General features: G+C 49.0%; 1 protein-coding gene across 3 annotated transcripts in view; it reads right to left on the bottom strand.

The window, feature by feature from the left end:
- The window catches only part of TPCN1 (two pore segment channel 1), an 82,434-nt gene that overhangs the window by 62,567 nt on the left and 4,637 nt on the right, over positions 1–15,230 (bottom strand). For 2 of the 3 annotated variants that reach the window (XM_011997919.1, XM_011997917.1), the window contains one exon: positions 14,298–14,534. The exons of the other annotated variant lie outside the window; for it this stretch is intronic. In XM_011997919.1, the coding sequence (XP_011853309.1) occupies positions 14,298–14,409 (112 nt within the window). In that variant the 5' untranslated portion in view covers positions 14,410–14,534. The remainder of the gene's footprint in view (positions 1–14,297; positions 14,535–15,230) is intronic. 3 annotated transcript variants of the gene reach the window in all.

The following is a 15,230-nucleotide window of genomic DNA, read 5'->3' as shown; positions in this document are numbered from 1 at the left end:
AAAAAAAAAAAAAAAAAAAAAAGAATGAGCAGGAGATAGAGCTGCTTGATTTTTAATTAATTCTCCTTGCAACACAACAGGAATGGTAGTCAAGGAAGTTAACTACCATCCCTCAACTGCTACAATACTTAAGAATATGCAAACTACCAACTCACATCCCTTAAGAGGAACCACAAGAACGTGAGAACGGAGGAAAGGTTCACATCCTCAGTGCAGAAAGTCCTTCAATAGTCTCATGGGCTGAGACCCTGACTATAGACATTCATATACTGATTTGACAGATGAAGAAATTGCAACTTAGGAAAAAACAAGCATAGCTCCTCATTCAAGGATGTTCAGCTATCAAGAGATGATGCCAGAAATTCAACCCCATCCTTTGCAGTTGACTGAGTGACACTCAGAAAATGTTTAACTGTTGTAGACACCAGCAGGTACCATCACTCCTCAGCAGACACACATTTATCACAGTCTAAGAATCTCCCGAGCCACTTCCATTTCCAGACTTCTGTGTCTCCATACACTCTGGACAGTGTCTGGTCTCCAAGAGGAAATAGAGAAAAACAACATGCAACAAAATCAAATGGGCCAACTAGGCTGGAGACTGAGTGGACTTTAGCACTCATAAAATCTGTGCCCTGTTGAAGCTACCAGACTGGCTCCAGGCTGTGCAGTAAAAACTGCAATTCCAAACAACCAGGCAGGCCAGCCAAGTGTGAACAGCCGAGCCCGCAAGAAGACAGGCCCCTTGAGAGTCACAGAGAGAAGACATCACGCTTGTCGACGACCACCCACAAGTGAAAGGCAGCGCAGCCGGCAGCTTGGAGCAGCTCCAAGCCATTAGCCAGCACTGAGCACAGGTTGCTCTGCCCAAGCTGGTTTTCAGCAAGTGCTGAAAGAATTAGGAAAAAAATAATAAAATCCCAATCTAACAAAAAGAGAGATAAAAAAGAGAGACGGGCAGTCTACAAATGGTAGGGAGGCGACGGGGAAGCTCAGATGGAAGGAAGGTGGGGATTGAGCACGCAGGGCTAATATGGCTATTACAGGACATGTGTGGGCTCCTGGGGAGTTCAAAGCTGGAAGCAGAGACCTAAACATCCAAAAAGTAGGCTGTTCCTAGGGGCGGCAATGCCATGCCCTGCTGGGCTACTTCTGATCTGATCACATGTGAATGAATCTCCTTGTCACCCCGCAATGGTTCCAGGGGCTGGTTTAGCTGTGACAGTCACCTGGGACCCTGGATGTTTTTGGAAACCAGTGACTCACTCCCAGATATGCAACTTCTATTATGTCTATTATTGTACCCAGAGTATGTGTAGAAGAGACATGGTCCCTGCCTTTGCAAAACTTGTATTACCAGAAAGAGGCACAGTTGTGTAAAACATCAGCACCTAAAACAACAGCCATTAACACCCAGGCATTACACCAGGTTAGGCCTCTACCTTCCGGCCCTGCCCAGTCATCTTAAACAGGCATCAGGGAGACACAAGAAAGAAACTCATAAACCAGGTAAGCCCTAACTGGGGGGACCAGGATTCCCAAAACCCTGCTTGATGCTGGATAAACAGACTGGCTATGATTCACACTATGAAAGGATTATTTGCCAAACCTAGCTCTCCCACCTATATTTTATTTTGAAATATATATGTATATATGTATTTCTAGAAATAGAGTCTTACTCTGTTGCCCAGGCTGGAGTGCAGTAGTGTGATCATGGCTCACTGCAGCCTCAGACTCCTGGGCTCAAGCAATCCTCATGCCTCAGCCTCTCAAGTAGCTGAGACTACAGGTGTGCACCAACACACCTGGCTAATTTTTTTAACTTCTTTGTAGAGATGGGGTCTCACTATATTGTCCAAGCTGGTCTCAAATTCCTGGCCTCAAGAGATCCTCTTGCCTTGGTCTCCCAAAGTGCTAGGATTACAGGGTGAACCACTTGCCTGGCTCCCACCCATATTTTAAATTACCTAATTCATCAAAACTCCATTTTCTCACAATCCATCATGGCACAAAGCAAACTCTGATTCAATCATCAAATCGACCACATCCCAGTGTTGGGGAGCGAGTGGGTCTCTGTGCAGTGAAGAGCAGAGAATGAGGTGTAAATAGCATACATGGAGAAGGAGAGGCTGTGGAAATACAACCACTATTCTCAAGGGTTAGGGAAGGCCCTAAAGGCCTTCAGCTAAAGAAAACAGGAAGGGCCAGGCGTGGTGGCGCACGCCTGTGATCTCAGCACTTTGGGAGGCTGAGGCAGGTGGATAGCAAGAGATAGCACGAATGGCTCTGGGGAAGACTTGGTCATTTAAGGTAGCAAAAAAGGACACTCTAATATACAGCTACTAGATTGCCGCCAGGCAGGGGCCACACCCACGTGGCACTCACAGGACATATCTGCAAGTCTAGATATCTGCAAGTCTTCCAAATGCCACTGAAGCAGGAAGCCACCTAAACTAGGAGGTTCCCCAAACCCCTAAATCATGTTTTTAAGGGAAAAAAAGTGGCACTGCTGCTGGAGTAATATGATGCTCTCTGCTTGCTTCTACAGCTAAAATATGTGGGCAAAGAGATCAGAATATTTTTAATAATTTGTCATCCAAATACCCAAGCTGTATTCCAAGATGCCAATTCCTCAATACCAGAAGTGTGGCTATGAGGATACGTTTCTCCACTAAGTGGGAAAGGCAGAACACCGGGCTTTATCGTGAAGGAAGATGATAAAATGAGAGGTAGGCTGCCTGTCTGAACAGACTAAGAACTTCCTGATCAACCTGAGATGGGTTGTTCAGGAGAATGTGTCAGTGCACTGGAACAAAGCAGGAACTTATCTGCCGGAAACAGCCACACCTTTTTTATTCAGGAGAGTGGCCCTGGAACTTCAACGTACTTTCTGATCCTAAGAGCTGGGTGTGGTGGGATTAGGAAGGGCAAAGTGGGAGACGTGTGACAGGGCTGGGCACAGTCAAACATCTTCCTCCCATCAGCCCTGCTTTTCTTTCACTAGTTGCTTCCTCCGTGCCCAATACTGCTGGGATGTTTCTCATCAAAGAGCACCCTCCTGGGCCGGGCGCCAGGCCAGGTGAGCCTGTGGAAGTCCTCATCTGTTCAGCATTGTCCAGATGCTTCCTGAGTGCATTTTAAGAAGTAAGGACTGGCCAGGCATGGTGGCTCACGCCTATAATCCCAGCACCTTGGGAGGCCGAGGCGGGCAGATCACTTGAGGTCAGGAGTTTGAGACCAGCCTGGCCAATGTGGTGAAACCCTGTCTCTACTAAAAAATACAAAAAAATTAACACGGTGTGGTGGTGCACACCTGTAATCCCAGCTACTGGGAAGGTTGGGGCACTAGAATTGCTTCAACCCGGGAGGCGGAGGTTGCCGTGAGCCGAGACTGTGCCACTGCACTGCAGCCTGGGCGACAAAGCAAGACTCTGACTCAAGAAAAAACAAAAAAAGAAGTAGGAACTGAGCTGAGCTTCCAGGACCTGGGGAAGTTCAGTGACTGGTCAGGGAGACAGACACAGAGAGAAAAATGCCAAATCTGGCTCCTACTACTGCAGAACAGCCTGGCAGTTTCCTCTCCATCCACCTCCCAATCTCCAGAGGGAAAAGTAACCCCTATTCAGGGCTGACCCACCCCAGGGTTGCTAAGCTCAGGGTGTATCAAAGCGGCTAGAGACAGCATCCTGAGGGGGCAAGATGTCAGCAGGATGATGCTCTGTCATCAGGTACTTTCTGGCCCAAACACATTTAGCAGCTCCCATGCCCAACTCAACCAGGTCCAAACTTCTGCCATCGGCATTTTAGGCACTCCATAAAACGGATATGCCTGCTCTGACCCCTGACCCTAATTATAATGGCTGACATCCACCCAATGCTTATTCTGGTATAAGCCAGGCACTGTGCTAGTTGTGTGAGGCATGCTATCTTGTATAAACCTTAGAGCAGTCTTAAAAAGTAACACTAATATTAGTGTCATTTTACAGATGAGGAAATCAAAGCTTAGAGAGGTTACATCATCTGCCCAAAGTCCCAGCAGGAGAAGGCAGGACTGGACTCAAACTCAGTGGGTCTGATCCCAGAGTTCGTGTAACAACACCCCAAATCCAATCTGCCCCCAGCATGCTAATCTCTGGCCCTGTCCAGGGTGAGAGTCTCAGAAGAGTTCCTACTTTTTTTTTTTTTTTTTTTTTTTGGTGAGACAAGGTCTTGCTCTGTCACCAGGCAGGCTGGAGTGCAGTGGCAATCTCGACTCACTGCAACCCCCTCCTTACTTCAGCCTATGCCATTTCCCCTCCCTGGGATATTCAGTCCCTCTCCCCAGCACCCCAAACTCCCACCTCTTCCTAAGTCACACCTGTCCATAGTTGATCTTCTGCTACTCCCCTGGCTGAGCTGCGTGGTCTCCAGCCAAAGGGCTGTACCGTCAGAAGTCAACCAGGGGCTACAAACTCAAATGCCTACAGGCACCAGGCAGGTAACAAACATGGGGGCTTGGGCATGCAGACGCAGATGTCAAGCTGTATCTGCATAGCAACTATTTGGTTACGCTGCCTCTTAAAACACTGTTCAGGCAAAAACACAACGGGTACCCCGTGTCCCTGGGCCACCTCCACACTGCCTGGTCTTGCCATCATTGCCAACTGCTCTTGGCAGGGCAGTATGAATGGATTTTCAGACACTCTCTTGAAAAATAATGGTCATTCCCCTGCTTAAAGTTTCCTGGGGCTTTTCCTCCACCCCAGGATGAAGGTCCAGCTCCTCTTCAGTATGGCTCTAGGAGTGCAGGCAAGAAGACCCTCAAGATTTGGATCCAACCTTTCTCCCCAACCTTCTGACTCAGGTGCCACCCACTCCAGCACATGTACACCTTTCCTCCCCTGTTCCTTTCTTCTGGGAGAGTCTTTCACTTCCTGTTTATCTCCTTAGACCCTCAGCACACTCAAGCTTAATCCAATCTCTAAAGCCAATCTGGATGCTACCCCAACCCCTCACCAAGCAGACCCACGCCATGTCCTCCTGCCCCCATCTTCCACCTTCTTGGGAAGCCATGCCCACCTCCCCTAAACCCTTCTAGAGTTATACACCACAAAAGCAGCATGTTCTATACTCATCTCACTGCCAACCAGACCAAGCTGTAACTACATTTGACGCACTTCTTCTAACTTTCAGGGCAGCTGTTCTAAGTCCTAAATGTGCAGCCATTTTAATAACTCAACTTAGTTTTTCAGTTGACAAGGAAGTGACAATTTAGAGAAAAAAGAAGATTAGCTATTAAACCACTGTTTTTTTCCTTTTTTTTTTAAAGCATTACTTTTTAAAAAAACTTTTAATGCTCACGTGAATCTTTATTACACATCTTAAAGTCAAACCTAACAACAACCAAAAAAGGTGATAGCTGGCTGGGTGCGATGGCTCACACCTGTAATCCCAGCACTTTGGGAGGCCGAGGCGGGTGGATCACAAAGTCAGGAGATCGAGACCATCCTGGCTAACACAGTGAAACCCCATCTCTACTAAAAATACAAAAAAATTAGCAGGGCATGGTAATTTTTTACCACGGGCAGGCGCCTGTAGTCCCAGCTACTCGGGAGGCTGAAGCAGGAGAATGGCGTGAACCCAGGAGATGGAGCTTGCAGTGAGCCAAGATTGCACTGCTGCACTCCAGCCTGGGTGACAGAGAGAGACTCTGTCTCAAAAAAAAAAAAAAAAGGTCACAGCCCGAATCAAATCACTTTTAAAAAAAGGTAGGGGTCCAAAATGGCGTAGGATGAAGATAAGAAGGAGGAATGTAGAATGAGCACTCCCTAGACTCATGTGAACCGTTAACAAAGAAGGAAAGAATCACCAGGAAAGAATGATGCAGGGTTTCCTGGGAGATGCGCCCACCTGCCCTGGCTTCAAATCTCCCTTTGCCTGGCCTGGCTTGACACCTCCACCCTCCAGCCCCAGCTTTGATTCCAAAGTCAAATGAAATCTGGTCTTTCTTTGGGTAAAGCATTTAGTGGCAAAGAGGAGACTGCCTGACCTGTTCTGATTCCCACTGGAAGCCACTGGAAGAGGAAGATAACCTCAGGGGCCACGGAGAGTTTGTTGGTTGGTTTTGTACTCTTTTCCTTAATTTGAAGTAGTCTTCTCTGAACAGAAAACAGAGGCTGAATCGGTATGTTCTATGTCAGAGAGAGCAGGGGCAGCCTACTGACCAGATTTCACTCAGCTGGCTACTTTGAAGACATATATGAATTGGTTGCCACTATTTAAGAATCAAAAGACTTTTGATTAAAAATATAGGTTCTAATTTCTTTTGAAAAACTGGCAAATGTGCTAGCAATCAGCCTGTGATCCTATACGACAGCAATTAGCCAGAGTAAGTCACAGTGTCCCTTCAGAGAGTGCACACTGTCCCCAGCATGCCCATGGCCCGGCAGGCCACGTGGTGGCCCAGCTCTCAGATTTTATGCTACGACCTTATACCTCCTCTGAGTCACAGCCTTGTGACTGGGGTAGGGAAAGAACTGCACTTTTTACAAGGAGATAAATATCTCCAACAAAAAGTAAACAAGGCGTAAGGGGTATCCGGTACAAAAGGCAACACAAGCACCAGTGGCTCCAATTTGGATATCTGGCTCAGTCCAGGGACTTCTACCAGGCAGGTCCGGATATGGGGTCACCTGCCACTGGGAGTCAACAACCTCAAGGGGTCACTGCCCTCAGCAAGCCCACCTGGCCTTGGAAGTTTACCTTCATGCCCCACTCCAAACTCCTTCTCCTCATCCTTCCTCTCCCAGGCCCAAATCTTGACTCCTGAGAACGCCCATTTTCCGCCCAAATTTTCTTGTTCTAACCACCATGATGGAAAAAGCAGCCAAATGTCTCTATGCAGAGGAAGAATCGGGGAAAGGCGTGCATTGGGGAAAAGCCTAGTTTCCGCAGATGGTGAGAGCGTGGCTGTCCTCTGTGGTGTGGTGTTCACTTCCCCTGTCTCGGGGCTTCTCTGGGATGATCCAACACAGCTTCACAATGAAACACCATCAGTTGTGCTATTTTTACAATATGAAAGGGAGCTCCAGGTATGGAACTCCATTTAAAATAATTGCCTTGGAGAAAATAAAAGTTTAATTTAAAAAAGGGATAAAGATAGAAACCAACTTCCTTTTGGGAAAGAAAGAGATTCAGCCTAAAATGCTACCTCTTCCACAGAGCTCTACCTCACGGGGGGCATATTAGGTAAGAGACTAGTTCTGGAGTCAGTAGACATGGGTTCAAAGGAAGTCAAAGTGGCTTCGTGACCTTGGGTAAGTTTCAACCTCTGAGAGCCTCCGTTTCCTCTTCTCTACGATAATATTGAAAGTAACGGCCTCCCAAATCTGCTGTGAGGGAGGACCAAATGATAGACAGCAGCACAAAAGTGCTTTGGGGCTGGGCGCAGTGGCTCGTCTGTAATCCCAGCACTTTGGGAAGTCGAGGCAGGCAGATCACGAGGTCAGGAAATCGAGACCATCCTGGCTAACACGGTGAAACTCCGTCTCTACCAAAACAAATACAAAAAATTAGCCAGGTGTGGTGGCGGACACCTGTAGTCCCAGCTACTCAGGAGGCTGAGGCAGGAGAATGGCGTGAACCCAGAAAGCGGAGCTTGCAGTGAACCGAGATTTGCGCCACTGCACTACAGCCTGGGTGACAGAGCGAGACTCCATCTCAAAAAAAAAAAAAAAAAAAGTGCTTTGGATACCGCCTGACACACAGCAAGGGCTCAACACCCACAGGCCATGATTATGACTGCACATACTCTGACCCAGGCACATACCCTCCCCAGGCATACCTGCCTGTAGGGAGAAGGGTGACAGTCAGAGAATGCCTGAACCAGAGGATTCACTCCAGCCAAGGGCAAGACTGGAGAGCTGCCCGGGGCTCCTGGAGCAGGAAGGCAGCATGGGGGCTGTTTCAAGACTGATGTCACTCCAGGTTTGTTCCTGGGCTACCTTGCTGTCATTTGAAACCTCCCCGCAGAGGGCATTGCAACCAGATGCCCCCAGTGGCACGCTGCTGTGAGCCATCCAAGCCCTCCCATATTCCCTCCCTGATGGGGAAGCTGAGAAGTTCACGGTTCTGGCTCATGAAGTGCTCTCAGAGCAAACGTGAACTCAGCCCTCCCCAAGGCGAGCGGGGAGGAGCGTGGCAGGTGCTCCAGCCTGCACCCAGCTGCCACGACTGCCATTTAGAGCGGCAGCGTCTTGTGTGCGGGGAAAGGGGGACGGGAAGAGACGGCATCTCATGGCAGGGGGCCTAAGGCAACAGACAGGATCCCTCCAATGAAGAAGCGGAGGGCTGAGGAAGTGAAAGCTCCAAGGCTCGGCTGCAAGGTTCCTGCCCAGCATGCTGGATGCTTACTCATTTTAATTGGTGCCACTGCTGGTCTGGTGACACCCAGCGCTCTGCCTTGGCGAGGCCCTGTAAAAGCCAGGGGAATGACTCCAGCGGAGTCAAATGCCCAAGCTCGGTGGTAGCCTGTGAAAATCAAATTGCTGCTTGGTCTCCAGCTGCTACATGGAGGCGTCCCAGCTCGGCAGGGGCCACCTGCTGTGCCAAGAGTGAAGTAAGAAGGATCTGAATCATGGCCTGGGTTCAGGACCTATGCTCATGGAGGATATTCCAAGAAAGCCCAGTCTCTGGCATGATAACGCCTATGACCGGCTGAGCACTGACCATGTGATCACAATGATCTCACTCAATCCCCTGCAACGACTCTACTGGTGGATACCATCATGGTCACATTCTACAGATGAGCAGGCTGAGGCTTGGAGTAGCTAACCACTATACTCAGCTCAACCACTCCACCCACAATGGTATCACAAGTGACAAAAGCTGTGCAAGCCCCTTGGGCTTCTTCACTCTTTGGCAAGTATGCTGGGGCCATCTGGTCAGAGGCAGAGCTACAGTACAGATATCAGTGATGGAGTGCATGCCTCGGGGTGGATTATCCTCTGGTGCCAGCCGGTGAGGATCTCTCCCAGCTCCTCCTGGTTACAGTGGCCCTGAGGCCAACAGCTCTGGCCCACCTTGGTTGAGCCTGGTGCCAACTCGCCCTGGCTGCATGAAGACCCTGAAAAGGGGACCAGGGTGCAACATGGGGGCCCCTGCCAGGGGGCAGGGATCCTCCACATTGCTGAGGTTGCACTGGGTCTTAGTGAACTCCTGATGGTGTGCCAGGCATTGACATGAAGGAGGGAGAGGGTAGGCTTTCTGCGCTGTGACCTCGGGCCTTAGCTGCAGGACCTGTCACCTGAAAACCATAAACAACCTGGCACCAAAGCAGAGACCGAGCATCCTGCTCAGACCTCAGCCAGCCCCACCGAGCCCAATCCTTCCCTCACTCAGAAAAGGCACATGGTCCAGCCCATCTTAGGCAGTGGCTGGCTTTAAAGGCAGGGAGAAGGCAGAGCTGAGTCTGACCAGAGGTACCCTGGGAAATTCCTTGGACTGCCCACTGTGTTCAGACTCGTCCTGATTCCCTGAATATGGTGGGTGAGACCACCGCCTGCCACACGGTGTGGACTGTGGTCTGTCTCTAAACCGCTCTAACAGTGGCCCCACTGACTGTTTTCAAGGTTATTCCTAGTTTCCAGGCTTTAAATACCTCTGCTCATACCTGCCTCCTTTATCAACCTGACACCGTGCTGCCTGTGAGTCATTCATTAGCACTGCAGCAGCCACGCTTAGAGCCCAAAGATGTCTGAGTCTTGGATTAAATCCACAATTGCCCATATAAGGAGAAAAACCCAAACCCTCCAATTTCCTACAGGAATAAGGCCCTCACATAGGATTAAAGGTCACAGGCAGCACAACCAGATTCCTCGGCCCCTGCCTCTGAAGAAGGGGTAGGAGTGTGATGGCCTGAACTGTGTCCCCCTCAAATTCATAGGCTGAAGTCCTAACCCCCAGTAGTTCAGAATGTGACTGTGTTTGGAGAAAGGGTCTTTAAAGGTGATTAAGGTAAAACAAGGTCATATGGATGAGCCCTAATTCAATAGGACTGGTGTCCTTATCAGAAGAGGACACACAGACTCAGAGACAATCACGTGGGGACACAGCAAGAAGGCAACCATTTGCAAGCCAAGGAAAGAGGCCTCGCAAGAAACCAAACCTGCTGACACCTTGGTCTTGGACTTCCAGCCTCCAGACCCATGAGAAATTAGATTTCTGTCATTTAAGCCACCAGTTCATGGTGTTTTGTTAGGGGTGCCCAAGCAGACATGAAGCGTGGAGGTATAGTGCCGAGAAGGTCTCAGCAGCTGCTGGGCCAAAACAAATGCCAGGCTTGATGGTGACTCAGCCTTAGAAAGCTTGCGTCATTCGGTCACTGCCAACTCTGAGGATGGCCTGCATCTGCATTCTGCCAACTCCTTAGTACTTCAAAGGTTTACAGCAACCAAAGACAAAGGTCAATGATGGCAGCCACCAGGACACTCAGCTGTGCTGAGAGCAATGGGACTCAAAGCAATGGTGAGAAGAGGCGGCAGGAAGGAGACTGCCCACCTCTAACTTGGGTCCTCACACTGACTGCCATTCCCATGAGCTGCGAGGCCCCAGAAATCCAAGTACATTGATTCTGACCACGATTTGTTGAGTACCTGCATATTGTGGGCATTGAGCTATGTGATACAAAGATAAATGGTCCAGGTATGGTGGCTCATGCCTGTAATCCCAGCGCTTTGGGAGGCCGAGGCGGGCAGATCACTCGAGGTCAGGAATTTGAGACCAGCCTGGCCAACATGGTGAAACCCTGTCTCTACTGAAAATACAAAAATTAGCTGGGCGTGGTGATGCGTGTCTGTAATCCCAGCTGCTGAGGTGGGAGGATCACTTGAACCTGGGAGGTGGAGGTTACAGTCAGCTGAGATGGTGCTACTGCACTCCAGCCTGGGCGACAGAGTGAGACTCCATCTCAAAAAAAAAAAAAAAAAAAAAGATGAATGGATTTCAGGGCCTAGTTGGTGATCAGATGGTTAAATGTGTAATTACTCCACCATAATCTACTTGTAATAATGGAAGCCTAATCAAGATACCGAAGCAGAAAAGGGTAGTGAGTAATTAGCTCTGTCAGGAAGGGGAAGTTCAGTGAAGGCTTCAAAGAGACGGTGTTATCAGCAGGATTTTCCAGACAGAACTGGAGGCCACGAGCAAACAAGAGGCTGAGAAAGGGATTCTAGACCGACTTGCCAGCAAGGTGGAGAGGTTTAAGAATGCACAGGGGATTCACCAAACTAAATGCAGAATGATGCTGTGGACTGAGGCAGGAAATGGGACCGGTCAAGCAAGAAGGCACTAGAACAGCAAGGCTTCATCTGCCAGCTGAAGAGCTTGCCCTCCCCAACACCCCCAGAGGGATGGGAAAGTCCCAGGAAGCTTTAAAACAGGGAAACAACCAGGGTGGGCTTGTGTTTTAGATGGACTCCTCAGGGCCGGATGCAGTGGTTCACGCCTATAATCCTAGCACTTTGGGAGGCCAAGGCAGGCAGATCACTTGAGGCCAGGAGTTCAAGACCAGCCTGGCCACCATGGTAAAACCCCCATCTCCACTAAAAATACAAAAAAAATTAGCCAGGCGTGGTGGCTGACGCCTGTAATCCCAGCTACTTGGGAGGCTGAGGCAGGAGAATTGCTTGAACCCGGGAGGCGGAGGTTGTAGTGAGCCGAGATTGTGCCACTGCACTCCAGCCTGGGTAGCAGAGCGAGATTCCGTCTCAAAAAAAAGGACTGAAAGACTGCTCCTCAGACAGCAGGGACAGGGGGACACTGGGGTAGAAGGTCAAGGCCAAAATCCAAGCACAAAATAGCAAAGGCCTACTATGCTAAGGCAGAGCAGGCTTCCTCTGAAATCTCTTGTTTACTTGCACAGGTCCTACTCTTCTTCCCAGTCAGGCTTGGTGAACTATACCGAGTCATTGAGGTTTTAAAAAACAACCCAGTAAGAAGTTGAGAGAGGAAACTAAGATGCTAATGTGCTGTGCAGGAAACACAATGTCCCTGGACCCCAGCAGTTGGTTATACATTTCTTTATTCCTGAGAAACAAACCAAAGTAAGCCACTAACTTTGCCAAGATAAAAGCAGCCTCGCTAGTGACCTAGCCAAGGGGAGTCTTATTGTGTCTCTGGCCTATTTCCTATTCATCGATGTACAAAACCTGATCTTGACACAGGACTGGGTTGCTCTCTTGCCACTTTCATCCCACAGGAAAGCTGGACACCCCACCATCACAACAGGCACGTTGGAGGGACTTAAAAGTGACACTCACGATGACAGCCAGGACTCCCATTTAGAATCTTGAGCCTGGCTATTTCCAGACACAAGTCACACCCTTAGTAGGCCAACCACTCTCCCTCACTAGGAAGCATTCCTCTCTAAAGCTGAAACTGAGCCACAACCACTTTCATCCCTTTCCCCAAAGCACCTTCCACTGTGGTGTGGGAGGAAAGATCAGACAGGCTTTACTGCTTGCTAGCTGTGTGACCTTGGACAAGTTACTTAACCTCTCTGAGCCTGTCTCTTCCTTTGCAAAATATAGATAATAATAACAACCCTATATTGGGGTTATATGAGGAGATAATATAAATGCTAAAGGCCTGTATTCACCTTTTATTTTTTTGAGACAGGGTCTTGCTCTGTTGCCCAGGCTGGAATGCAGTGGTGCAGTCATAGCCCACTGCAACCTCGAATTCCTGGGTTCAAGCGATTCTCCCACCTCAGCCTCCTGATTAGCTGGGACTACAGGCATACACCACCATACCCGGCTAAGTTTTTAATTTTTTTGCACAGCCGAGGTCTCGCTATGTTGCCCAGGTTGTTCTTGAACTCAAAATCACTGGGCTCAAGTGATCTTCCTGCCTTGGCCTCCCAAAGTGCTGGGATTAAAGGTAGGAGCCACCACGCCCGGCCTGCGCTCACATTTATTAAGGGTGGTGAAGAAAAAAGGAGAGGGAGGAGCAGCAGAAGAAATAAAGGAAGGAAGAGGAGAAGGGGAAGGAATTCTGGAGTCAGATGATGCTGGGTTCAAATCTCTGCTCAACCATTTCCTGGCTGTATGACTTCAGACAAGTTACTTGACCTTTCTGACCCATAGTTTCCTCCTCTATAAAATAGAGATAATACTGCCTAGCCTTGCAAAGGGATTTCAGAAAGCAAACAGACAGTCTGAAATCGGAACCACTGCTTTCTCATCCCTGAGTGGCACTTGGGGAAGAATCAGGTTTATGTTCGAATCCTCCCGGGCAGCCCAGCTCTGCCACCCTAGATGAGGGTGAACACAGTGAAGCAAAGAGAAGCCTGTTTCTAGGCAGCCAGGGCTCCCCACCACACTCACAACACTGGAAACACTGCTCTCCTTCATCAGTTCCCAGGGGAGGCCACCGAACTCCCTGCAACTCAACGAATTCTCCCTGGACAAAGGAGACGGGAGAGCCTGGCTCGTCTCTCCTTGGCCCCAAACATCTCTGCCTGGCTGGGGAGCACTGGCAGATGGTGGAACATCCATTTGCTAAGCAGACTCTAAAGCACTGTTTCCCAATGTCTTAGGACCCTCCATAAAAGGCGAGTTATTTTAAGCCTCTCCTGAGCCCAAGGCCTGAGCAACTGAAACAAATGGCTGCGGGATGAGAACCAGAAAGGTTTTCAAGGCCTCTCATTCTGCCAGAAACACATTTAAAATTAAAAAAATTTAAAGCTCCTTGCCGCACTTGGGTTCACTTTGTGCTAGGCTTTGGTTCAGAGGAAGACAAAGCAAAACCCCAAGCCCTCAAATCAATGGATCATGACAAAACACTCGCCCTCTTCCCCGCTGTCCTGGGCAAGGGGGGACTGAGATGGAGCAAAGAGACACGGGCAGTGCTGCTTTCCTGCCAATGGTTTCCGATGGGGACAGACGGAGGCTGGTGTTGAAATCTGTTTCTTTTTTTAACAAGGAATGGGGCAGGGAAGGCAGCCAAAGCAGGTTGGCCTGAGGTCCCCGCCAAGCATCCACAGGCAGGCCAAGGTACCTCAGGTGCAAGGCAGAAAGGTGGAGAAGGGAATGAGAGCATGAAGAAGGGCGGCTAGGCCCCCAGAAACACTGCCAAGCTGGGGGTGTGGAAGGAGAAACCCACAGTCTCCCAGGAGTAGTTTCTGTATCAGAACTTGGGGCTCAAACGTGGGGCCAGGCAACAAGTTACACACCCCAACTATCAGACCACAAAGCGCTTATCACCTCTCAGCCTCTGAAACAGAAAAGCTGGGCTCCCCGCAGCCCACCCCACCATCTTACTTTTACTAGGTAGCTCTTCCTGGCCCAGGCCGTTGGAGGGAGCCAGTGGGGCACTGCCACCCTCGTCCAAGGTCAGGATGAGTGGGACGTCGTCATCCAAACTCACAGCCATGTTCTCTTCTCCTGTGGCCCTCAGGATATGATGTCCAGGGCTTGAAATAGTCTCTGGTTTGAGCTCCCTTTCAAAGCCACTGGGCCAGGGGTGCTGCTCAGAAATTCCTCCATTAGAGGCATCTTCTAGGGTTTGGGAATTAAAAAAACAAAAGATAATTATTAAAATACAGCCATGACTGATTAATCTATTCTGAAATTAGATAGTGGTGATGGTTGCACAACCTCGTGAATAAAAACCACTCAAGTATACTCTTTAAAATGGTAAATTAGGGTCAGGCGCAGTGGCTCACACCTATAATCCCAGCACTTTGGGAGGACAAGGTGGGTGGATCACTTGAGCCAGGAGTTCAAGACTAGCCTGGCCAACACAGCAAAACCCTGTCTCTACTAAAAATACAGAAAATTAGCTGGGGTTGGTGGTGGGTGCCTGTAATCCCAGGTACTCGGGAAACTGAGGCATGAGAATTGCTTAAACTCGGGAGGTGGAGGCTGCAGTGAGCAGAGATTGTGCCACTGTACTCCAGCTTAAGTGACAGAGACCCTGTCTCAAAACAAATAATAAAATGGTAAATTATATCTCAATTAAATAAAATGGTAAATTATATCTTAATTTAAAAAATAATAATAAAACGGTAAATTATATCTCAATTAAAAAAAATTGGCCGGTGGGGTGGCTCACATCTGTAACCCCAGCATTTTGGAAGGCTGTGGTGGGAAGATCAATTAAGGCCAGGAATTTGAGACCAGCCTGGGCAATACAGCAAGACCCTGTCTCTATAAAAAAATTAAAAAAAAAAAAAAGCCAGTTGGGTAAGCATA

This window comes from Mandrillus leucophaeus, unplaced genomic scaffold, assembly GCF_000951045.1.
Source record: "Mandrillus leucophaeus isolate KB7577 unplaced genomic scaffold, Mleu.le_1.0 Scaffold55, whole genome shotgun sequence".
In the NCBI taxonomy this organism is placed as follows: domain Eukaryota; kingdom Metazoa; phylum Chordata; class Mammalia; order Primates; family Cercopithecidae; genus Mandrillus; species Mandrillus leucophaeus.
This window is presented reverse-complemented; position numbering and strand designations above follow the sequence as displayed.